The following is a 25,150-nucleotide window of genomic DNA, read 5'->3' on the forward strand; positions in this document are numbered from 1 at the left end:
TCTGGCATTCTATGGAAGCTGTATAGTTATTCCCCACATGATCTGATGCTCTGTGCTGATTGATTAATTCATGAATACATATAAAAAAAATCTGAAATAGTATGTATTTATAGGAAAGGCAACAGTGACTATATAGCAAAATAACAAAATCTAAACTCACCTGGAAATGGAGCTGTACTTTTTCCATCTCAACTCCTAAAAATTTTGCCTTGATTTCAAAGTCACCCACCTCTTCTCCAGGTGTGATATCAAACATCACATTCTTAAACCTTGAAACAAGAAGGGTAATTGAATACATATGTTGTGCACTTTTATATAGCCCAGAGACAGTTTTGGGAAAAAAGCCTACAGAACACAAAAGAACTTTGACTGCAAGCAGTGTGTTGTCATGTTAAAACCAAAACCAAAACCCAACTCAAACCAAAACAAAAACAAACAAGAAAAATCACTCCATTCCTATTCAGTGCCTTCTTGGAGACTTTCTGGGTGTAAGTGAAGTATGAAATATAGAACTCTGAAGTATTTGAAAATGTACTTTTGTATTAGAAAAACAAACATACAAACTCCCCCAAAACCGAAGAAAAAAAAAAAGAGTTGTGAGAAGTTCAGTGAAGGAATCTGACCAAACGCAGAGTGGATAGGAATGGTTGGCAGCCAGATTTTTTTCTGTCACGCCCGTGGTACTTATTTCCCCCATGCAGCTTCCTCTAGCTGATGAACCTACTTGGGAAAAATTGCAAATAAATGGAAAACTTTTTCATGTGGAAGACAGATGGGAGGATGCAAAGGATGGAAATCTCTCACTGTTGTAGGCTCATAATGGATGGATACAAAAGAGATGTTGAATCACTGCATCCACTCAGCTTGTAATCGTGAGGAAGTGCAGAAAATTAGATGTTTACTCAGTTATATGAAAGTGATTAGTCAATACCTGAAAAAAATAAGTGCTACAACTGCTTAAAGAGTTGGTCATTAGCAAAGAGTCTGCTGCCAGACTGGTCCCATGTAAGCTGGTTCTGGCTTATTCAAATATTTTCCCAAGGTGATCATATAGCAAGGTACAAAGGAAAATAATGAATTGTGACAATTAGTCTTTATCACCCTTCTGAATGTAGAAGTCTAATTTTAGTTGTGCACAGAAAATTGTGAAGATTTCTGTTATCATAAGTCGAGCCCCATAAGAAATTGTTGACTAGAAAATGCTCAGAATTGTTTTATATGACACTTACTGGTTGGTTTGGAGGTCTTCAATTTCTAGGATGACACCTTTTTCATGCAGTCTTGCAGCTGTGTACTTTAGTGAGCTCTGCTTCAGCTTTTTGCTTCCTTTGACCTCCTCTTTCCCATCTAGTTTAATTGACCTCCGTGAATTTCTGGAAAGAGAACAAGAAAACTGGCTTTTAATTTGTCTGTCACATCCTTTATAGCCATATTTAACTTTCCTTCACTCTTTCTTGAACTTCTTTAAAGTAACAGAATTGTTATTCTGTAAAACATAAGAATTAGAGAAAATTGAACATATAGTGAAATATCTAAACATCCTTCCAATTATTTTGAATCAATGTCTTCTAGCACTTGTTTAAATGCTTTTGTGAAGTGCAACTCTTATCCTAAAGAGTCCACAATCAGCACTTTAAAATAGCCATTTGTATGTATAAAGTGACATAAGTGTTAAATACTCAGTGATTAGTGTTCATTTTTGGATCAGTGAGGTATGCACTGGAAAGACTCCTGCTCATGTCAGTAAAATGTTTTCATTTTGACATATCAGTGGCATTAGTGGAGATTAGCTCTCATGTACCAGCATCATACCTGAAAAGCAAATTCTTTAGGCATTTATTTCCTCCTTTTTCATTCTAAAGACAAACACCAAACCTTTTCATGAAGGAAGAGGGCAAATAACTACTTCACAAAGGTTCATGACTTCAAATCATGCTAGTGGATGTACGAAATAGCACCTTTTAAATATACTGAAAACATGTATATATCTCAGACCTCTGTCTCTAAGGCAGTGTTAACTAAATGCAAGACTTTACTTTTCAGATTTTGACTCAGTTTACAGTGACATGAACTTTTTAATCCATAGATTGTCAATCTTTTGGAACCAAAACTTTCAACTACAGACTAACACCTGCTCGCCTGCCTGATAAAACACACTAAAAGACACATTAAAAGACAAGAAGAATCAACTCACTTTCTGGTTAAGTTGTCTAAGCAAGTTTTTATGTAAGTGTTGTAATAGTTAATTTGTTCTTCATAAAATGCTGTCTTGGAGTTAAGTGCATTCAAAGTCTGCTGGAGTTTCACTAATTCAGCTTTTCGATGGTGTCTGTATCTTCTTTGATTCCGGATGTCCTAAAGAAATTCATTAATGCAATTGTTTTATCAATTTGGTATTTTTAAAAAGTATCAGCTTATTGCCATTCAAATTTGTAATTACACAATCTGACTTAATTACTGAAAGAAAGCATGAACTATCATGTTAGTTCTCACAAGCACAGTACCCACAGTGAGTACTACAGTTTTACATGGCAATGACATTGTTAGTCATGTATACAAGCAGCATTATCTTGAACTCTGCTGTGGTCCACAGGGCCCAACAGACACAGAAGACATAAGGAAGATGGCCTCTTTGTGATAAAAATGGAAGCTTCCTTGCAGCTATTTTTTGGTGAGAGACCTAAGAAATAAGATCTTGCGTTTCTACTAAGAAATTGCTACTGCTAAGCTACAGCTTAGGTTGAACATAATGATTGAATTGAGGTAGTCAGAGTGAAATAAAAGGAACTTCCATTTCCAAGGCTCATCACTATCTTCAGATTGCCTTAATGGCCCCAAACAAAATGTCTGGGCTTATAGATAAGAAATAAAAAAGAGCAGGGCACTGAATAGATATGTGGAATGGTTTTTCCTTAAGTAGAAGCAGATGCAGACACATGAACTTGGCAGAGCTTTAAAATGGCACTTCAGAAAAGGTGCAACATGCATTCTTAAGTAAATAATTTAGACATCTATATATTCAAATAAATTTGCAGCTTAAAAATACATATTTTTAGTATGTAAAATCAGTGATGTAAGCTATGAGTAATTTACTCATGCGCAGTTAAAGATGATCCAATGTACTAAGATTTTTACAGCCAGTATGGGTTGTGGATGTAGAATTAGTGATTTGCTGACAAAAGACTGTACATTCCCAGTACTGGGATGGGCACTGCATTGGTCCACTATTCTTGTGTCCTGCCCAGCCACAGCAGGTCAAGTTAGTACCAATCAGTTTAGGGTTTTTAAAAGTATTTTTAAACCTTACCAAGCCTACATTAATTCTTAATTGAAATACCACTGAGTAATTCCAATTACTTTTAAAAGTAATAAAACCTTACGTTGAAACACGTTGTAGTGGAAAAATTCAAACATCATCTATATCAAATCTGGCTTACAAAGGTTGCAGTTGTATATTATTCAGTTCAAGCAGTTGTGCAGGATTGTACTGTCTTTCAGTTACTTTGTCAGCAAACAAAGATGGTTTGTTTCATATGTGGATACTCCAATGATTTAGTGTAGTGTTTCCTGAAAATGTGTATTGTACATCTCTAACTGGAATGGATTTAGGTTAGATGGCTAAAAAAAAAACCCAATATACAGGAAAGCACATTCCATTTACCTTAGCAATCTCATTTATAATTTCTTGGTACTTAGTTGCTGAAGACACTAGTCCTGCTTGTTCCAATGTCCGGAGATTTCTCTGAATTTTTCTTTTCTTTTGTTCTATTGGTAGCTGCCCTTCTTCAAAAATAGACTGACTGTGCTTCATTTTCTCTGGAGTTTTAGAATCTAAGATGGCACGTTTTTCTACAAGTTTCAAGTTCTCAGATTCCTGGGTGAAAAAAAAATCCAGAACAGTAATTTTACAGTTTATGAGAATGTTAAGTGTTTAAGTACATTGAATCCTTAAAGGAGATTATCAAGAATCAGGGTGCAGGCTTTATTTATGTCCTCTTACTACATGGTCTCAAATTGCTGCATTTACTATGCCTACTCACAACACCTAGACATGTATTTCAATTAATCAAAATATCTAAAATCAGCCAGATAGCTCAATGATTTCACCAAGTTGTGTGAAGACTGTCCAGAGCTCACAGGTGTCCTCTACATTTACATACAATGAAGCAAGCTAAAACATACACATTGTTGAAATGGAGCTTTGTGTCAGTGTCAACAGGAAAAACTTCATCTGAGAGGTCTTCCCACTCAATTCCCATACCAAGGATAGCAGCAGTTCCCTGGGAAGAGGTTTGCTTATATTGATTAAGCAAATAAACTATATGTCAGGGAACTTGAGTTAAGACACTGAAGTTTGTGAGGAAAAAATAAAATGATGTAGCAGGAGGATTCACCTCATGTTATTTGATTGTATTATAACATAGGAAAGAAAAGACTATATTTACAAAAAATGTATAGAGAAAAATATTCTAGTCATGGTAGTCACAGCAAGACTTAGTTTTTTATTTCCTCTGAAGCTATTTCCAATTACATAGTAAAAAAATTTTACAAGTCTCGCATTTTGAAGGCTCTAGATCTGAATAGTCTAAAACTATCAACAAATAATTGTTACAAAGTGGAGAAAGCTGTCAGATCTGTTAAGACTTTCAAATAGCTATAATAAAATACATACTCTCTTCCCCATTCAAATAAGTATAGCACTTACTTGTTGTGCAGTGGCTGGTGTTTCTAGTATTGCTAAGAGCGTATCCCCTGGTTGTGTTCGTATCACATCCACAATGAGTCTTTTGGTTCTTTTGAAAAGAATATATGGATATTACAAAACAGTTGTCACTGGATCACTTGTGCATACAATTTCTACAACCATAAAATTAGCAAGCTCCCCCTTTATTATGGATTTTTGATAAAGTTTATGTTTTCTAGCTTTACATGTTTCAGAGCTTCCGTTAATAGTGTTGGACAGTGGTTTCTACACACATCTGAATAGAGAAGTGCATGCAAACGTCTCTCCTTTTAGAAAACTAGTACAGAAGAAAAAAAACATAAACACATACAAATTTCAATTGTGATCATGACAAAACAACAGGTAGAAATGTAATCCTTGAAAAGTCCAAGCCATTCATGATTTTATTGAAGGTCACATTTACTGAACAAAATGGAAACACACGCAACACTGCTGAACTTTGAAGAAATTTTACATTTGACACAGTGCCTTTACACAAACCGTTTAAGGGCGGATATTTCTCCAGCAGCACTAGACAAGGAGCATTTCCTGGCTGAAAAAGGGAAGCTGCTACACTCCGATATGTAAGCCAGTTCTTTTTTTGGCAAAAATTTATCTCATTCCTGCTGCCTATTCATCCATAGTACTTCCAAGAATATCCTTCTGCAGAATTCTATTAATTTAGAGGACAATGTTATAGATAGACTCGATATATATTGAAGATGCAGCTTAAGTTTCTATGGAAAATGCCTAAATATATTTGGGTTTTCTATTATAAAACTTTGTGACTTTTGTGAAAGTGGTAGTTTATGTATGTACAGTTGGGTGTCTTCAGTACAAGAAATTCTCAAAAATGCAATGAAATGTGACATGTGTTTACTAATATACAGGCAACATTATCCTAAACCACAGAGTACTTGGGTATGATCTAAACTTTCATGGAAAGGGCAAAGTAATGCAGGCAGGCTTCTGAAGTTCTACTGCTAAAGGTATTTTTAACTTCACAAACTCTCTTAGAATCCCCTCCACTTTGCCATGAAGAAACAAAATAACAGAAAACAAATACACAAAAACAAAACTAAAAACAAAACCAAAAATAAACCCAGAAAGTGTTCCCAAGAGTTGGTTTATTTGGGCTACATCAATGCATTGCTGGCTTTCTTTTTTTCTTCTATGATGCAATTTTGCCAGTCTTTGGTGTTCACCACTACAGCCTACATTAGCATGTGTGAGATCCTGATACTGTCTTATGCATTGCTTTAGAGACAGGTGCTGATACGACAAGGCTGATAAGACATAAGGCTTATTTCCACTTCCTCACCCCAGAACTTCCTCCATACCAAACCTGCCCAGCTCTGTTGTTGTGCACAAAGACTCAGCTTGGGCCTTCACCTGCCTCCTGGCGTGCAGCACCAGCATGCTCAAACCACACAGACTGGGCACTTTACATCGAGTGCCCTTGACAGAGGTACCAGCAAATCCTAAAGTTCTTCTCAGAAGCCTTAACAAAACTATTTATAAAGCAAATATATCAATATTTCGTAGAAACAATATGCATGTCATTTGCAGAGAAGCAAGGAACACTTAGAGAAAGAGCTGTGACAAATTTTAGACAGGTGCATTTCACAATTGCAGGAAGAGACTTCTGTGCAGCTTGGGTAGGAAAGCTAAACATCTGTACTTACATATCTCATTTAAAAGCTAGCAGTAAGTATTTTGACTTTTGACATTGCTGCAATTAAACACAGCTTGCTAATTATTCTTCTCTCGAGTTTCTCAAAAGATGGGAAATACTACTTGAAAGCACTTACTAAGTAGAGAAGTTAAATTATTTTCTTAATTTCCATGGTATTGTTTCAACACATTTCTGCACAATGTAGAGCATTAAAGAAATTTCTTTTGGCCTTGATTTTGCATATTTTTATAGATTCCACTGAGGGATAGTATTTTACTCCTACACAGAAAGGACAGGAAATAAAATTTTCTTCTACCTTTTTTTTTTTCCTCTTCTTTTAAGGGACAGCAGTAGGCATATCCTTATAATAAAATCAGCCTGGAAACAGATCTAGAGTCTTGTTCTCTGGCATACAAAGTAACTAAAACAGTTTTGATTTGACAGTTATTGAAATTCCTTTACATCTCAAATTATATTTGATAAGAGCTTGCAGAAAAGTCTCAGTGTTTTCTGCTATAAGATTCAGATAAAAAATGCACAACTACAGTGGAAAAACTCCTCTTCCTTTTAAAATGAATAGCAAGAGTTTTCTTGCACTTAAAACCAGACCTTTTTACCTCAGACTTTTAGCTGTCAATTATGGATTTTATAGAAAAGTTGCACTATTGCATTATAGGTAAAAGCTTTCTTCAGAAGTAAAACTTCATGCCATCTAATAAATTCAGTTAACTCATTTCTGATTTAAAAAAACCCCAGCTTAATAGATTAGAGTTGAATTACAGCCCATATCTACACTCCTAGTTATTGTAAAGTTGTCCTGTATTTCCCTTTAACCTGAGCTTCTAGCCTTCACACATGTGGGCTACATATAAGCACAGTAACAGAGGAGAGTAGCATCCTACTCTCCTCCCTTGCTAAGGTTCTTGAATAGGCCAATCCTTATTTTGGACAGTTTGAAATAACTTCAAAGGATGGGTGTCAATAATTTTACATTAAGTACTTCCACATAAATATTTTTTATTATAAAGTAGGCTACGTCCCCTAGGGTATCCCAGTAACCATTTCTTAATTTCTTCACCAAATTGAATAAACACAATTTTCTTTCCCTCAATAAAAGTATGGGCTATTCTTGCTGAAGTAATGGTTGCATCCTTTTCAAATGCCCAGTGTCAATATATCAGGGAAGTGTTTCCCTTAGAGAGGGAAAGGAGGACAGCATGATGCTAATTGACCCTTATAAGTCTAGATGGCTTTTCATCTCTGCTTTCCCAAGCCTGTGGTATTTTAGAGCAGATTGCTTTTACAATTTCATGAAAAAACACTTCCTAGGTTAGATAATGATGTCATCAAGCTCCAAAACAAAGTGGCAGTGTATTTATTTTTCTGGAGAAAAAAAGTTTGAGTAGCCCTGAACACAAACTGGCTTTTGAAAACTGAGTGCACTCAGCACCTCAGGAATGCACTTAGCTAGGACAGGGGCATCAAAGTAACTTTAAAAAACCCCAACAAATAAACCACAAAAAACCCCAATAAAACAAAGCATTGGCAGAATATAGGGATTTGACCAAATCTTACTTTATCATCAGGCTTTTGAGATCCTGATCTTCACCTTCTCGTAACTCATATTTGCTTGTTAGAGACAGTGAAATCTCTGTTTTTGCAAGTTGATTCAGTGTGCTTTCCCTGTTGGGGTCATTGGGATCAACGGCTCCTTCCCCTGAAAGGAAGCATATTTTACTTCAAGTTTTCCTACTTTCCCATGATTCAATGCATGAAACAAACAACTGCCTAGATGACTCACTGTAAATAATCAGAAATAGTAAGTTTATTAAATAGCCCACATATTCCTTCCATTTAGAAGCAGTCTTTTTTTGGATATTGAACAATCAAAACATAAGGTAGCTATTTATAAGTCCAGTTACAGTATTTTGAAAGTGTCACCAGTCCTTGCTTTTCAGGTTACTGATGTGCAAAAGACATGTTTTCTTCTCAAAGAGTAATACAAACAATTTAACATCCTTTGTCCTAATATGCAGTGACAACACAAAAATGTAAGAGTAGCAGCCATGTTAACAGGCTATTCACTTGGAAGATGTTGCTACCCATGACTCCTAAGTACTTTATAAACATTTCACATTTTTCTCCAATTAATTCAAATTAAATATCAGACACATGCATTCCCTTTATACTGAATTTGCAGGATTTCAGAAATGTCATTTTTATTTGCATAAGTTAGTATCAAAAGCAAAACCAGTTGGTTTTAGAATTCTCTATGCAGTTTTTGTAAGTTTCTAGCCAACACTAGCAAGTCTTAAGATCAGAATATCAAAAAAAAATCACTTGTTTCTGTCTGCAGTTGGAGCATAACTGATCATTGCACTCAAAACATTATTAATGGTTGGATTTTGAATCACATCATGAATCTGTAGAATGATTATTGCAGTTAGAAGTAGGTTCAAATAAAAGGCACAATGTAAAATAAGTGTTCAGAAAAGAATAGTAAATGAAGAATCAGGAGCTATTGCTCTGAAACGCACAAAAATATTTCAGTCAACTTCTGTTTAGTTCTGTCCCTAGAATGAAGTTACCCATAAAGACAAAAATCAACGTACCAAGGAAAGACTCTATGTCAGGAACAGGTCCCAGTCCTTCCAGCAGTTCATTCAGTAGGTCATTACTCTCTGTGGCAATGGCATCCTGGTGTTCCAACAGTAGCTATAAATAAATGTAAATTGAGTCATCATCCAGAAAAAGCTTTCCCAGTATCCTTATACTTGAAAATAAATCTGGAAACTAAATGCTGAAAAACACAGACCTAGGATGATTAAAATTATGGAGGACCTTCCCAAGGCAGGGAATCATGATGGATTCTAGACTATGAGTTTAGTGTTGCCCTTGCTGTAAGACAGCTTACCATGCTCCTCCAGCAATCATCTCTGGAGTGCTGAGTGTTACAGCTGAGCAGAAGTTTTAAGATTTGCAATTAGGACTAACAAATTCCTAATCATCACAGATTAGTCACAGAGTAAAGAGTGAAAATCTCAAGTAGATCATTTTAGTGCTGTATCCTTAACACAAAGGAAGAAAGACAGAGTTGGTGGTCCATAGATACCTATTTTCTGTGTATCCATTCCAGTAGTTTTCAATAGTGTCAGTGATACCTTTCAGAAATTACTGTATTTTGTAAGTGATTAACACACTATGCAGCACTTGCTGCACATAACAGACATGTTATGCTAGACATGAGACTCACTAAAAGGAATATTTGATCAAGACTACTGTCTGCATAACCACTGATCATAAACATGTAGTCTCTTAGGTATATCTCTTACAAACTTAAAAGAATGGGGACAAAGACAATTCAGAATACATGTTTCTAGCAGACTTGGTTATAAGTTTTCACTTGACTAAACCTAGCTTATAATGTCATCTATTGTAAGTTGGCTATTCTACCTTTTCCATATTGTGTCTGGTGATATTTGTGCGAGGTTCTTTGTGAGGTTTGTGGGCTTTTTCTGTGCAGGGATTGTTGTTTTGGTTGGAGGTCTTTTTTCAGCTTGAGAGGGACATACACAGGGGACATATTGTGAGCAAGGAAACAGACAGTAATAACCCAGCTTTAGGAGAAACATGTGACAAACATTTAACTTACACGCTAATGAGTCACACTACAGACTGCAGTTCATCTGTTCTTTACCCACGGTAAGAACTGGCATGACGTCACAACTTCAGTTTTTCTACATCAGATGTTTGCATCTGCTTCCCACAAATCGTATAACAAAATGCCAGTCACAAAATACAATTTCTATTCCCAGAGTCAAAGGAGCTTCTTCAAATTGGTGTCACATTCTTACCCAAGACAGGAAAGTTTTTTTAAGTATGTTAGAAATGTCACATAAGATTAGAACATAATATTCTTCCCTCCATCAGAAAATGTTTCATACCAGTTATTACTCAAGTTGATGCTTTTGCATGGAAGAAATTTTCTTTGGCTTTTGTTTGTTTTGGTTTTTTTTCCTCCAGGAACAATGCAATCTAATACTCAACTTCAGAACATTTCAGAGATGAAGTGAAGAAATTATCTCAAAAGGAAGAATGAAAACTAAGCTTTCTCCAGAGACTGTTGCAAATATTTGATGATCTTTTTGCTATACTCTGTTTTAATTGACTTACTGAATGGGTATTGATAATTTCCTCAATGGAGATATATATGACAGGTTTGCTAAGGGTCACCATGTCAGAGTATTCATCAATATTGAACTTCTCCTCTGGTTCTGGAACATCACATGCTGCTTGAAAAAAATTCCTAAGAAAAAATTATAAAGACTTCAATAATTGTCCTTTATACATTCATTTTATTTAGCTTGTATAAAAATGCCACAGTCAAGTGTTTGACATACATAATATTTCTCTTACAATGTGCAATCTACTCAAACTGTTTCAAGGAACCTTTTGGAGGCAACAGATCAATACAAATGATGAAGGATTCTCTTTTCCTGGAGTTAAGATTTTTTTCCTTATTCAGCATGGAGTGAAGACTTGGTAAATTTGAAGCACTTAGAGAAATCAATATTTAATGCTTTAATCGATATAAAAGGATTTCCATAGAAAGACCCCCTGATTTTATGATGACACTTTGTAGTAAGAGGCATGCCAAGAAGAAATGACTTGAAATAGCTGCACAAAATTACCATTTGATCTAAAAATATATACATTGCTGTTACACAGAAAGTGAGGTGTTAAAAATGACAGAAAATGCAGTATTTTATATAAACATAAGAGTCTTGAGAGACAAAAATGTGGAGTATAGTTGAAGTGTTACTTCAATATGACTAGCATGTACATGGAGAGCTGAGACCTGCTTTTAAAATGACAGCAGTGTCACTCTAAGCTGCTGACTTCTTCAGGGATGTGTACAGACAACCAGGGACCAGCAAGGTCCTCCTGTCAGAGGACCACTTTGTTTTCCAGAGGACCTGAATTGGAGCAGCTGAGAGAAACAGGGTTTTGGATAATGCCTCCAGGGTTCCTCCAAGAGTCATAATGCCTTCACTGTGCAAGCCCTGTGGTGTTGAAGAGGACATGCGTTTCAGGTTCACGGCACCTTTAAAGTATTAGAAAAGGAAAAAAAAAAAAGAAAAAGGGAAAGGTCTGGGATTCCTCCATTTGGAAAGAAAAAGCTGTGGGGTACAAATCAAGTTGTGCAAAATCACAGTGGTGTTGCATGAGATAAGTGCAGAATTCATTAATGAAATAAAAAAATACTGTATGGGAGGGTATTCAGTGAAACAGCAGGTAAATTTTTATTTTAACCAACAGGTAGCAAACTTTTAAGTATTGCTCCAAGAGAAGGTTGTGCATGCAGATGATCTCAAAGACTTAGGAAGAATTTGGACAAATTCCTGTACAACTCAAAATGCACAATAAAAGATCTAGGCAGGCCTAGTAACTTTTAACATAGCTAATATTGCGCTTGCAGGTGGTGGCTGAGTGGAAGGGGAACAGGCAGGTGAAGGGAGCCCCACTGGTGTTTAAGAAGGGTTTTAGTTAAAGTGGAGAGCACAGGCATAGACATATCCAGTTTTGTATAAAGGTAACTTAATTAGGAGAGAGAGTCTTCCTTTTGTAGTGATGAAAGGGCCAACTAGGCTTTGCCTAGTTTGTTATTTTTGCTATAATACTTTCCACCCTATTGTGGCTTCATGTTCATGTCATGCCCTTAAATACTTTATTAAGGAAAATGACTAAGTATCTTTATATTCATGGCTGATCTCTCAAGGAAAGCCATTATATGAGCAGTGCATCTGCTTTCATGATGGGTAGACATTAGAAATTCTGAGTTCAAGTTTGTTGCTAAACCCCACAATATGATGCAGGAGCGGTTTTTGATTTTTTCATTTTTATAGATTTTAGAAGTACCTGTAACTGTAGCAAAGTGTAGATTTAGTGTGTTAATATTTCTAACGGCTTAAGTTCAATGTTTATACATGCCAACCTATTCCACATATCTGTAGATCAAATTCTTTGGGTCATTTAGTCTTATTTCCAAGGCAGAAAACTGAAGACTATCAGAAAGGCCTGCAGAATAAGACATAAACATGAGCCAACAACCTTGGGTCTAAGAACACTGGAAAAGTTCCAAGAGCTCTATGTGTGCTGAGGAAGAGGAGGACTGATGAAGAGGAGGTCTCACTGACCCCAGACTCAAATCCTGAGGGGATGGAACCAGGGCGGGACCAGGGCAGGAAAAAGGTTGAACTGGAGATGTGCAAAATAATGGTTGAATGGATCATATTATAAAAGCCATGGAAATTGGAACTTGCCCACGTGTGTGTTGATATGTATTCCTGTGGGCCCTAGGCCTGATATTACCAGACTTTCAATTTTTATCTTATCCCACACTAACTTGGCTCACAGTCCTGCTTTGTTGGGGTCTCTCACGGCATCAATATTTCAAAATAATAGAAGCTATCACCCCAGATGATGGGCAATAATCCCAAAGAACTTGTGTTCCAGAGTGTAGCAAAACAGTTTCCTAGGACTGTGCAAGATGAAAGAATGAAATCTCTATAGAATCTCTCAGAAAAGATGAAGGAATAAAAACAAAACCTACAACTTTTTCCTGACAAGTAAGTGTTTTGTTTTTTTCTGCAGACAAAAGATTCAGCTGTACTCACAACTCAAAGCAGACATTGTTTCTGCTGGATAATGAATTACCTCACTCTGTTCTCACAGTCTGTGTTTGCAGCAAGGAAGCCTTCCTGCAACCAAGGCACCAGATACAATCTCTAATTAATGTTCAAGCAAAAATACAACCTGTTCCTCCTGCTCCAGCTTCCTCATCAGTGAGTATTTCTTTCAGATCACTCAATATTTGTAACTCGGTGCAGAAACTTCTATCAGTGAGGAGGAGTCCACCTGTCTTACTCATCCTAGAGGAGAACTCTTACAGTGTAGGTGTTTGTAAGGGCTTTGCATACCTGAATTTCTGGTAGGTCTGTGAGAGGTAAGTGTTCATAGATGATAGATGTTCACTTTCTCCTTCAAAGAGTTTGTTAGAAGCAGCATGCTGGAGGACTTTTGCCACACAGCCTAGGTTCCTCCTCTGGTCAGGGTGTATCTGGCCCCCAGCTGTCATATCAATTATATCAAAACCATCAGGAGCAACAATGGCAGGGTTCATGTAGCGATAGTACAGAAGGTTGCCAACAATCTAAATGAAAAAAATTAAGAGATATTCCCTTTACATACAGTTATGACATCTTACAAAACATGATCAATCATTTCTACTTCTGAATTAGACCATAGGAACTGGTGCTAAAAGAATCCTTAAGATATATGTTATCTGCGTGGCAAACTGAAAGGTCTTTAATGTGATGTGCCTCCTACAACACCTCTGTGAACATCAGGTGTGGACTTTTACAACAATATTTCAATTTGCTCCTGGCAAGGCATGGAGTTTAACACAAACACAACTCCTTTGTATTTTGCAAGACTCAACTCCAGAGGCTCATTCTCTAAAGTGCTACTGAAACTAAAAGCATTTAATATATTTATTGATAAGGGACCCATTATTTCTCTTGAGGAATACAATGCGGCCATAAAAAGCTAGAGAACAGATTTTTCAAACTGCAATTTCTGTAACAATGTTACAGTAACTTGTGCAGATGGTGGCTTCAAATAATTCCTGATCTGAGAAATGAGCAGGACTTTTCTTTCTACAATTTGCTTCAGCTCATATATAGTCAGCTGCAGAAATTCCAACTTACACATTTAAAGGGTCTTTATTGAAATGCAAATAGTTTAATTTGAGAGAGTTGTCAGTCTCTTAGCTGGCTGGATGGTTTTGGAGCAATTTCCCTAAGCGGTCTGAAGAGGCATCATGGTTGTGGTAGGATAGCAATGGCCAGTGTGCAAGCATCATGCTTATCACTCATACTTTACTTTTCAGCCTGTACCAAGTGTCATTCCTACAACTTTTAAAAGCACCTTAAGTGTGATGAAATGATCTACTCGAAGTTCAGATAACTTCCTCATTGTATTTAAATTACAATTTCTTAATATGTTGACTTCAGGTGAGAGAAGATGGTGAAAAAAAAAGAAACTACAGTGTTCTCAATAAAAGGATTGGTGATGACAAGGACCTCAATAGAAACCTAAATTCCAAGATGATTCATATAAATTCCAGCCTTCCAAATACAGTTACTATCCAAACCAGGCTGTGCACTATCTTCCATAAGAATGGCTGAGCACCTAGCTTGTGGCAACAGTTCCCTTCTCCCCATCCACAACCCCTTGGCAACTCAATAAGAAGTGCCAAATTCCTTCCATTCCTGGTGTTCTCAGTCCTTTAGAATGATTAGTGTCAATAAAAATCCACTTTGGCATTAAAAGAACAAGCTGCTGGCAGTTTGCCCTCACAAGTCTACCTTTAATAGTTCATCTTCTGTTGCATCTGGAAATTTCTCATGGAGCGAGCTCTTCAGAACTTTGGCTATATATCTCATTCCATAACTATGTGTAGAACAGATAAAAAGGAAAAGGATTGATAAAGGCTTAGATGAAAAACAAAGCAATCATTCTAGTCTGCTTAAGTTATTGGCTTTTTTCCTAGTCCTTTGAAACACAGAATGAGTTGATAATGGAAAATACAAAAAGTTTCAAGTACAGGGAGAGGTTGACCACACTGCTAAAGCAGAGTAGAGGTTGAGAAACCATTCCATCTACTGGGGAAGTAATCCAAGAGGTACATATCACAAGCCTTTAAAGGCATGAAAAAGATTTTAAAGGATATTCATCACATAATTTCAATCAAAACTTCACTGTGCATGTGAACTGCAACTTGGAGAGTCATAGCTCAGCACTTACGGCATCATATTGAGAGAAGAGAATATGGATGTGAGAACTTTGTCAGTTACTGCTCGCAAACTTTGAATTGATGATTCCAGTTTATTGACCACTTCTGTGTGTGTCAGTGCTTGTTCTGTGGTTACATCATAGGGCAATTTGCTGCAAAGAAAACAAACAGATATTAAATGAGACTAAATGCATTTGAGAGTAAAATACCTTCTTTTATTTTCTTCATAAGGTCCACCAGTGAACAAAATAAAAGTCAGGCAAAAACAACTGAATTTGGTCAAGTAACAAAAGTCTCAGATGCATTAGCTTCCCTTTTTTGGAGGCAAGAAGTTTGTTTAAGTTGCAGTACACATGCCATCATGTACCTTCCCCTTATTTACAAAAGGGGAATCCAAATATAAGGCCTGCATCTCCACATTCCAATCCCAGCACAGCTCATCAAAGACCTGGAACAATACTAACATGATATGATAAAACCTGATAAAAAAACTATTACAATTATAAAGATTAAATAGTTGACCTTGAAAGCTCATGACAAGGAAAGTGATCCCTTCTTGTTCAGGACAAGTTAAAGTGCCTGTTTTTCAAGTACATCTCCCTAAAATCTCTCACTATGCTGCAAGAAGATGGAGAAGGGAAGCATGGGCACAAACACAAGTTGTCAGAGAAAGAATGGAAGAGCAGAACTGAGAGATTTCTCGTGTATATGTTACAATATGTCCCGGTTGCTCACTCACCTGGCCTCACCAGTCTGCATTTCTAGCTGGTTAACCCATGCCTTGTAAACATCCACAGGACTAGTGTTGATTACGAGGGATTTGTCATCCATGATCTCCTTCACCACTGGGGCCAGGAGCTGACGCAGAGTGTTCTGTCCACGAGCACCTCGATTGAAGCTGACAACCATCTTAATGACAGTGGGGTTTCCAGTAACAATATCCTGAATCTGGTCTACTTTAGAGCTGTATCAGGAACAGAATAGTTTTCAGCTCTGACTTATGTATGAAATTATCCAGATTTTCAAACCCCACACTTAAAAATGATCCTATCTCTACGATGAAACCTATTTATACAGTCTATTTCCTAAGGCTTTTATGTAAGACAGGGTTATAGGAACTACCACCTGAATTATCTGTCTGTTATACTAATGTTCTGGGAACATAGCATAATTAACGGGAGCTATTTATCTCTGATGCCTGTTTAGCAAATGCTTGTTTAGCAAATATTTGTTACGGACATAAAATAAGATTTTACTATTTCAGGATAAGCCACCAAATATTTACTTGCCGTACATAAATTTACATCAAGAATGAAAATACTTTCTTTACCCTTAAATACTCAAGCACAAAGCCAAGAAGCTCTAGCACCATTTGTCAAGAAATTTTCTCCACACAAGAATATGGTCCACCATGGAAAGATTTTTTTCTTCTTCTTCATTTGCAATCACTTGACTTTAAGACTAACTTAGCCAGAAAACAAAATTCTCTAGTAACAAAAAATAAGTATGCAATTTTGTGGTAATGTAAGGATTAGTCATCAATTTCTTTTAGGCTTGAAACATTCATTGAACTGTCTACAACACTCAGTAAAGCCTTCTTGTGAGTACACATACGTTATCTCCTCTTCTAGAGCAGTTTTGAAGAGTTTGAGAAGCAGGTATTCTTCTCGTTGATTAGAAGCATAGTTGTATAGCGTGAAGATGACTGTATCCATAAACTTGGTGGATTTGTTTTGTGGCATCTGGAAAATCAGCTTCGCCAGATATGTGGGATTAGTCTACAAAACAAACAAATGACTTGCATACTATGGTCCAGGACAAACTACCCCCACTTGGTGGGCAGCTCTCATGCTTGTGTTCATACCAAAAGCACGTATGTTGACTCCCATATATGTCACATTTCTGCACAGGCTTTACTTTTCTCCAAATCCTAATGCATAAGAAACACTAAATACTGCACAATTAGAAATTTGTGAGAAGCACCACTAAGGATTTTATTTGCAGTCTCTGGGTAGCACCTCTGTGCATCCAGTCTATGTATCCAAAGGCTAGGGCATTTTACCAAACGACAATGAATATCCACTAAGAAAACATTGCATAATACATGTCTGCTTTACAGAACCTAAAATTCTCCTAGAAAAATGCTGGTGAGGTGACATAAAAAGAGTACAAGAACATTATATGCTGTCAAGCTGCATTGCAGACAACTTCCTTTCCACCACATATAATGAAGGGTAACAGTGATAGTAATCTACATGGACTAGAAGATAAGTGGAGGGAAACATTTCTCTTTGGCTTCAGCACAGACTGAATTTATACTCAGGCATAAAACAGCCATGTTTGTTGCAGGTGTTAAAGACAGCAAGGATTTTCTCAGTAACAGGAAATACTAGAAGTTGATCGTAGTGCTTGCTGCAGTCTGCATATTATTTGGAAATATTTTCATAATCACTACTGCAATTGTTAAAACAAGCAGTATATTACTAGTTTTTCTTTTACAATTTGCTACCGTGTTAATTTTTGCCTTAAATTTTACCTGTAGAAGGTAGAATAAATGTTGATAAGCCTCTAATTTTTTTCTTCTCTCTTTACTCAAACCTTTGATGCCCTGTTTGTCAACCGTAACCATCTCCTCCAACTGACTTTTGCTCTTCTTGTTAAGTTTCTTACTGTGCAGTACCACATCCTGTGAAGAGGTGATTAAAAATCTAGATCATATATTCACAAAACAGGCAAATTGGAAAAATGAATGTTTTCCCAAGCATGTTACCTGTGGTCTTACTCTAAAGGCCCTAATTATCAACTTTGTATATTTTGCTGCTCTATTCACTAACCAATCTCTTGAACATCATTATCTTGTCACTGGTATGGTTTGCCAACAGTGACTGTATGGGACCTGATCTCCTGTGCAGACTCATTCATGATTAATTTACACTGAACAAGCCTTTCAATATGATCAGAAATCTACTCCATTCTAGCACAGAAATGATAGAAAATATTTTAAACCTGTCAAGTATTAACTACTGTCCATAACTAGTGAAACATGGTGACATACAACTTAGGACAACAGAACAACATCTAGTACAAGACAGAAACAAGCAAAGAAAGTGCTCAATTTACTAGAGTATTTTAATTAATTGAGAGTCACTGAGCACTGGCACAGGTTGATCAGGTTGTGAAGTCTCCATTGTTGGAGATATTCAGAAGCCATCTGGACAAGGTCCTGGGCAAGCTGTTCTGGGTGCCCCTGCCTGAGCAGGGGGATTGGACTAGATGACCTCCAGAGATGCCTTCCAGCCTCAGTTGTGCTGTGGTTATGTAACCCTGAGCTCCCTCCAGATGTAGATGTGCTCAGTGTGTGCTACCAAGGGAGTCTGAACAGAGTCTGCTGACCTGAAGAGTGATTCTGTTTTTCACCAGCAACCCAATCTTTATATCCATTAAGTTCAAATCCTTCTCCAGCTGTTGATTGGATCTAATTTTTGTAACCACTTCTTCCCTTAATCTTGTTACTTCTAGTTCTTCTTGAAAGTCTAGGTCACTTTGGTCCAAGAGGTAGGCAAATTTGCGCAGAACAGTCAAGGGTGGATTTTCAGCACCAACTGCAGTTGAAGAAAATGGGCTTGTTAGTTGACATGATAGTGAACACCCTTAAAACGATCATGAAACTGATCACTATACAACAGATTTCTGAATGGCAGAGAAAAGTTTATGTCAGTTAGCAATATTTTCATCATACTTTATAGTAACTACAGCTATGCAAAATAGTTTCAGCTGTAGAACAATTGGTTTACAAACACTTGCACCTACTTTCGAAGTTGAATAGGAGACTAAGATATTCCATGTGACAGTAAAAAAAACAAAACTGAAAAGACTGGACACAGTGACCTGCTTGTCCCCAAACATACAACATTCAGCTGTTACCACTTACTTAGTGTTCTGTAGTCCTCTTTGGCTTTGTTTGCTCTGAGAAATGCTTGTATCTTCACAATTTGGTCATTCTGGAAGGGACCAAGATTAGGCAAAAGGATCTAGTTATGAAACACTTCTGCTCAGAAACATACTGAAAAACCCGCACTTTGTTTCCTGAGTTTCCAGAAACTGTTCATGCAGTCTTATTACCCTATTTCAATGCTTCATGTTCAAAATGGAATAAAAGGACTTACATGATCCTTAAAGTATTGCAGACGTTTCCTGTAAGCTCTCTTTGCTAGCCACATTTTGACCCATGATTGAATCTGAAAATTAAATAAAGTTAAATAAAAACTTAAAGAACACTGCACGGACTTGTGTGTTTGTGTTAAATTTGCTTCTGAATGTCTACTTCCGCAGACATGCTGGTCTCACGTGTTTGAGGCCATAGATGACGGTACCACCAGGGTCCTACTGGCCATTGACCAGATTAAGTGGTTTCTACTGAAATAATGAGCTGAGTTCTATCACCTGTGTGTAGCATTATCTTTGGAAGTAATTTCTACCTTCATGTCTCAGCTCTCAGTTCTAAGCCAGTCTCCCTCAGAAACAGGAGATCCTGTCACAATACTCCACCCACCATCTACAATCTAATAATGACATAACATCTCATTAGCATCTCAGAAAATGGAACACTTTCCAAAGAGATAGATTTGACAGCTTTTAAGGAAATAACACACTGTCATCATAAATGTTTTCTAATTTAGTTTGGAAAGGCAGATGTAAGGACATCTCTATTAAGCACCCCTCAAGTTCAGGAAAGCCTGATAGAAGTCCTACATAGCTTTCAAGAAGCAGTTTGTTTAAGCTGTCAATTAAGAAACTTTCAGCACCATGTAGATTTCTGGAAATCCTCCAACTTGAGCTCCTAATCTCTGATTCCCAGGTGGTGGTAGAGGACTAAAGCAAGATGTAAAAGATGTAAAAGATATCCCCAAAACACACCAGGATCTTACCTTAACAATAGCAGCAACATTGCCTTGAAGCACCTTTAATCTGTCAACATAGCTTTTCCTTTGTTTGAATCCTTTCCAGAAAGCCTATTTTACAGAAGACGGGAGACCATTATCAGTATTAAGAAACTAATATTTTTTTAAATTTACGTATATACACTAAAATCATTAACAGTGTTTACCTTGTAGAGAAAAATTGTCATTGTGATAAAAAGATAGCTAAGGTAAGCAAACTTGCCTCTACTTTTTAAGGTATCATGATACATTTCATGTTGATTTTGACCAATCTCAGCATGCTTTGTTGTTCAGTGCCATTTCCTTCACTCCCCTGAAGTCATCCTTACTCTTAACTCTTACCACCTGTACACTCACATCCTTAGCATCCAGTCATCAGATTAATCCCACATAGGAAAGACTGCCAGCTCTTGCCCCACTACTCAGCCTCACCTCCCATGTCTGGAATAGTGATGGAGTGCCTCAACCTGGAGGCCATGTGGATGATAAGAATGTGATTGGGAATTGTCAGCAGGGATTCATTAAAATCACACTTGACCAACGTGATTGCCTTCTACGATCAAATCACTGCCTGGATGGCTGAGGGCAGAGCAGTGGGTATTGTCTACCTCAGCATCACCAAGGCTTTCAACACTGTCTCTCACAATGTCCTCATAGGCAAACTCAGGAAGCATGGGCTGGATGAGAGGACAGTGAGGTGGATTGAGAACTGATTGAATGGCAGATCCCAGAGGGTTGAAATCAGTGGCACAGGGTCTAGTTGGAGGCCTGTCATGATTGGTGTCCCCCATGGTTCAATACTAGGTCAATATTGTCCAACTTGTTCATCCATGACTTGGATGAAGGGACAGACATATGCCTCATCAGCAAGTTCACTGATGGCACAAAGCTGGGAGGAGTGGCTGATACCCCAGAGGGCTGGTGGACAATAAGCTGTTCATGAGCCAGTAGTGTGTCCTTGTGCCCAGGAAGGCCAGTGGGATCCTGGGGTGTGTTAGGAAAAGCATTACCAGCAGGTCAAGGGACCTGATCCTCCCAATCTACTCAGCCTTAGTGAGGCCCCATCTGGAGTTTTGTGTCCAGTTCTGGGCTCCTCTGAACAGGAGAGACATGGAACTCCTGGAGTGGGACCATCAGAGGGCCACAAAGATGATGAGGGCACTTGAGCATCTATCTCATGAGGAAAGGCTAAGGGAACTGGGCCTGTTCAGCCTCAAGAAGAGATGACAAAAGAGATTTCATCAGTGTATGCAAGTATCTGAAGGGAGGTTGCCAAGAACATAAAGTCAGGCTCTTCTTGGTGGTGCCGAGCTGTAGGAAAAGATGCAACAGGCCAAAAAATGAAAAGTCAATTCCAATACCAGCTATTAGTGGTAAAGGTATTTTTCATAATGAATCATGAAATAAAGTTACTGGAGATTAAAAAAAATCAGTTGTACATACTAATTTTTTGGTTGTAGTTGTTTTGGGTTTTTTTTTGTTATTTATTTACTTGTTTGTTATTTGTTTTTTGAAAGGGGGTGGTGGTGACGGTGTGTTTGATTATTTTTCAAGATTGGAATAAATTGCTCATACTAGCAGCTTGCTATTTCACCATTTAAAACCAGAGTGCATGCATCTCTCAGTGTTTGCACCCTGTAGAAAATTTCCTGTATACTCCTTTTGGAGTTCAGCAAACTGGAAACATCCAAGAAATACTGACAGAGAACATCAGTGCAGTTGCCACTCCCTACCCAGCTATGACTTCATGAAGTAGAGGCAAACCACTTGCAACTGAGGATAATCTAGAAAGGAATGTATTTCCTAAGTCATGCCTTGCCAAGGAATTTTTGCTTTGATTCTCAACAAATACATTCTCATCTTGTACTGTGCATAGTTAGGTGTATCACAAAAAAACCTAAGCATGTCAGAACAAAGCCAGGGCTGTGTATTTCTGAGCTTCTCACAAGTAACTTACACTTACATTCTATTAAAACTGTATATGTGCTTTCATATAGCAAATATATTTGCAGATGTAGAGGTTTAAACTGCTGCTAATGAAAACAGGGACACAGATCTATTAGAGCATTTTATCCGTGGTAATCAGCCACATCACCTGTTACATTCAGAAAGCTGTCCAAGGCATGATACCTTCTTGTTCTAGAACAATACCTGTATTTTGATGGCAAATGGTTCCTGGTTTTGAAGATATGCTTTTCTCTCCTGATAGTTTCTTCTGACTAAGAATCCTCTTGCTCGGGCTTGCAGCTGAACAATCAGATTTTCATTAGCAAGCCACAGCTGCTCTCGATTGTAGTCTGCTGTAACTTGCCCAACAATGTTCTGTTAAAAGATCATGGAAAGAGATCACTTAAAAGCAAAAAAAAAAAAAAAAACCCAAACCAAACCCTAACCAACCAAACAAAAAACCCAAAACAAACCAAAAGACCAAAAAACCTCCCAAAAACCCTCAAGCCAAAATCATCCTGGATTTTGGTTTGTGTTCTTTCCATCTCTACAGCTTATGTTCACCCTATCCACCTCCCTCTGATTTACCCCTAGATTTTAATTACTAAGAAGAAAGAGATACTTTGCTACCACTGAACTGTATATAAAGGGTAACTGAACTGCTTTCAAGCTTAATTTATTCAAATGAACATGCTATTTTAAGGGAGTATTTTGTTGTACTTTAGGAGAGTTCTGCTTTCCCAGTACTTCCAAATGTCTTGTACAAGTCAGACATTTAGAAATACTAACTGAATCACTAAGTTCTGTGTTGAGAAGCTGTTAAAGTTTCATATTTTTCAAGAAATTTTTTTTCTGTCCCTTATCAACACAGTTTGGGAGTTGAAGGCCAGGACAGATGGCCTGTTGAAGCCCAGCCCCCACTACCTGCTCCCAGAGTTAACTAACCATCTAAAGGCTAAACAAAGGGATGGCTGATAGCGTTGCATTCCAGCATGATGGCTGAGGAGAGGACTGGGGGAAGGTGGCAGGGGAGACAGGTTTTTGCCATGCTTCTCTCCTCCGGCTGCTTGGGTGCCAGACGCTGTTTGTTGGGCTGGTAGAAGGACTTGGAGGGGGTTCCCCTGGCTCTGCTCCAGCTCTGTGCACCCTGTGCAGTTCTTTGGAGAGAACAGTCACCACTGCCTGGATTTGCTATAGGCTCATCACCCCCCCAACACTTTCAGACAAAGGACGGTAGGAAAGGGCCTTTACACTGCCCAGTGGAAAGGTTTCAGCCTGTCCCTGTGGCTGCCATTCCCAAGTGAGTTTTCAGAACCAGCACCTCTCACTACCCTGTCTTTCCCTCTCCAGAGCCCATGGGTCATTGCAGCCACTGCCTCCTGAGGCGCGTCATTGCCTCCTGCTGTCTGTAAATACAACTCCACTCAAGGGTCAGAGATAGGACCTGGTTGTTTCAAAGTTTTGGTTACAGTGTTGCTGTTTGTCCTGTTCTGGTTTTAGTTATAAATATATATATATATCTATATATATATATATATATGTATCTATGTGTGTGTGTGTGTGTGTGTGTGTGTGTGTGTGTGTGTGTGTGTGTGTGTGTTTGTAGTAAGGAACTGTTATTTTTTCTCTATATTTTCTGATTAAAATTTATTAATTTCAAAGGTTGTGGTGGCTTTTGGGGAGACGCCCCTCCCTTCCTAGTCTAAAAGGGTTCCTCACTTTCCTTCATAGACGTCTTTGTTTTCTTTTAAACTAAGACAGAAGCACACTCAAGTACTGCTGCATTCGGAATTTCAGGACATACACTATGACTTGAGTTCTTTATGTAGAGGATTAAGCCTGTAACTTAGATGAGCTGCATCAGAATAAAAGCAGAACAACTTGCTCAGGAGCTTGTGTGATCCACTTTGTTGTAAGTTTATTTTACACTAGCACAAAACTTCTACAGTAAGGGAATTAAAATAGCACGCTTATCCTACTGAATTTTGAGATACAGAAATGCTGTCAGAGCATTAGATTTAAACAGGAAATGGTGGTTCCATCTGGTCTCAAATATGTCATGAAATTCCTTGTCATAGGCCAATGCAAAGACCAGTGCAAAGTCAAAACAATATAAAAGGAAGCAAAAAGACTTCTCTCCATTGGTATCTGCTGGTGGCCATTAAAAGGAATGAATGCTGTTAACATCCAGTTAGGAAGTCCCTAAATCATTGCCAGACAGTAGACAGGAGGCTGTGCTATCACTGTCTGTTTAGGCTTAAGTTGCTGCACTTGTCAGAAACAGATACTGATAAAGTGATCTTCAGTTTCATCCACCACAGCCTCTTGACATTGCCATGTCTTGTTCTTTCTCTCAAATATTTATGTTGCTTTTGTAATAAAACCAAATGTTTCAGCCACCTACCTGAATTTCTTCACCAGTTAACCAGGAAGTTTTTGGTACAACTCCTTCAGGGGCAACACAGGTACCTTTTTCAGCTTCCACATTGTAATAGTAATCATACATGCTTTTCATTACAAGTTTAATCCATGGACTTTCATTACAACCTAAAAGCAGTACATACCATTAATACACATTTTTGCCCTGCTTTACTGACAAATTACAGCTCTCCTTACCCATTTTTCCTCCCTGCATTTGCTATGAAGCCATTTTATGTGCAGAATTACAATATATCTTGGGCCAGTTTGTAGTAAGATTTTCCAAATACCCTCTTCATTGAATCAAAATCATTCCTCTGGAACAAAACAGCTATAAAGTTAGTGAAACAGCTATGAGGTTAGTACAGATCCACTGCCAGCATCTTGAAAGCCCAGTGTGCCAAGTCAGCATACGTGAAACAGCGTTTGCTGTGTCTTCCAGCATCACTCACATAAGTGGAACTGAGACTGTGTTTATGAAAAAATGTTCCTTTTGTCTTCTGTCCAAATGCTGGACTTACTGACACTTACCTCACACAGGACATTTCCTATATCCACATCATTTTCTTTTTTAGTGCTTTGGTAAACAA

At 37.7% G+C, this 25,150-nt stretch overlaps 1 protein-coding gene across 5 annotated transcripts in view; it reads right to left on the reverse strand.

Annotated features, from left to right (window-relative positions):
• Positions 1–25,150, reverse strand: part of IQGAP2 (IQ motif containing GTPase activating protein 2) — a 130,866-nt gene that overhangs the window by 1,251 nt on the left and 104,465 nt on the right. For all 5 annotated transcript variants that reach the window (XM_071581414.1, XM_071581412.1, XM_071581413.1 and 2 more), the window contains 20 exons: positions 24,547–24,689; positions 22,347–22,517; positions 20,184–20,267; positions 19,422–19,493; positions 19,187–19,256; positions 18,649–18,857; positions 17,792–17,941; positions 16,870–17,033; positions 15,995–16,219; positions 15,267–15,407; positions 14,828–14,912; positions 13,379–13,611; positions 10,572–10,704; positions 9,011–9,113; positions 7,974–8,115; positions 4,706–4,793; positions 3,662–3,874; positions 2,195–2,355; positions 1,230–1,373; positions 161–269 (listed from right to left, as the gene is read on the reverse strand). In XM_071581414.1, coding sequence (XP_071437515.1) covers positions 161–269; positions 1,230–1,373; positions 2,195–2,355; positions 3,662–3,874; positions 4,706–4,793; positions 7,974–8,115; positions 9,011–9,113; positions 10,572–10,704; positions 13,379–13,611; positions 14,828–14,912; positions 15,267–15,407; positions 15,995–16,219; positions 16,870–17,033; positions 17,792–17,941; positions 18,649–18,857; positions 19,187–19,256; positions 19,422–19,493; positions 20,184–20,267; positions 22,347–22,517; positions 24,547–24,689 — 2,840 coding nt within the window. The remainder of the gene's footprint in view (positions 1–160; positions 270–1,229; positions 1,374–2,194; positions 2,356–3,661; positions 3,875–4,705; positions 4,794–7,973; positions 8,116–9,010; positions 9,114–10,571; positions 10,705–13,378; positions 13,612–14,827; positions 14,913–15,266; positions 15,408–15,994; positions 16,220–16,869; positions 17,034–17,791; positions 17,942–18,648; positions 18,858–19,186; positions 19,257–19,421; positions 19,494–20,183; positions 20,268–22,346; positions 22,518–24,546; positions 24,690–25,150) is intronic.

The sequence above is a fragment of the Pithys albifrons genome, chromosome Z, assembly GCF_047495875.1.
Source record: "Pithys albifrons albifrons isolate INPA30051 chromosome Z, PitAlb_v1, whole genome shotgun sequence".
In the NCBI taxonomy this organism is placed as follows: Eukaryota; Metazoa; Chordata; class Aves; order Passeriformes; family Thamnophilidae; genus Pithys; species Pithys albifrons.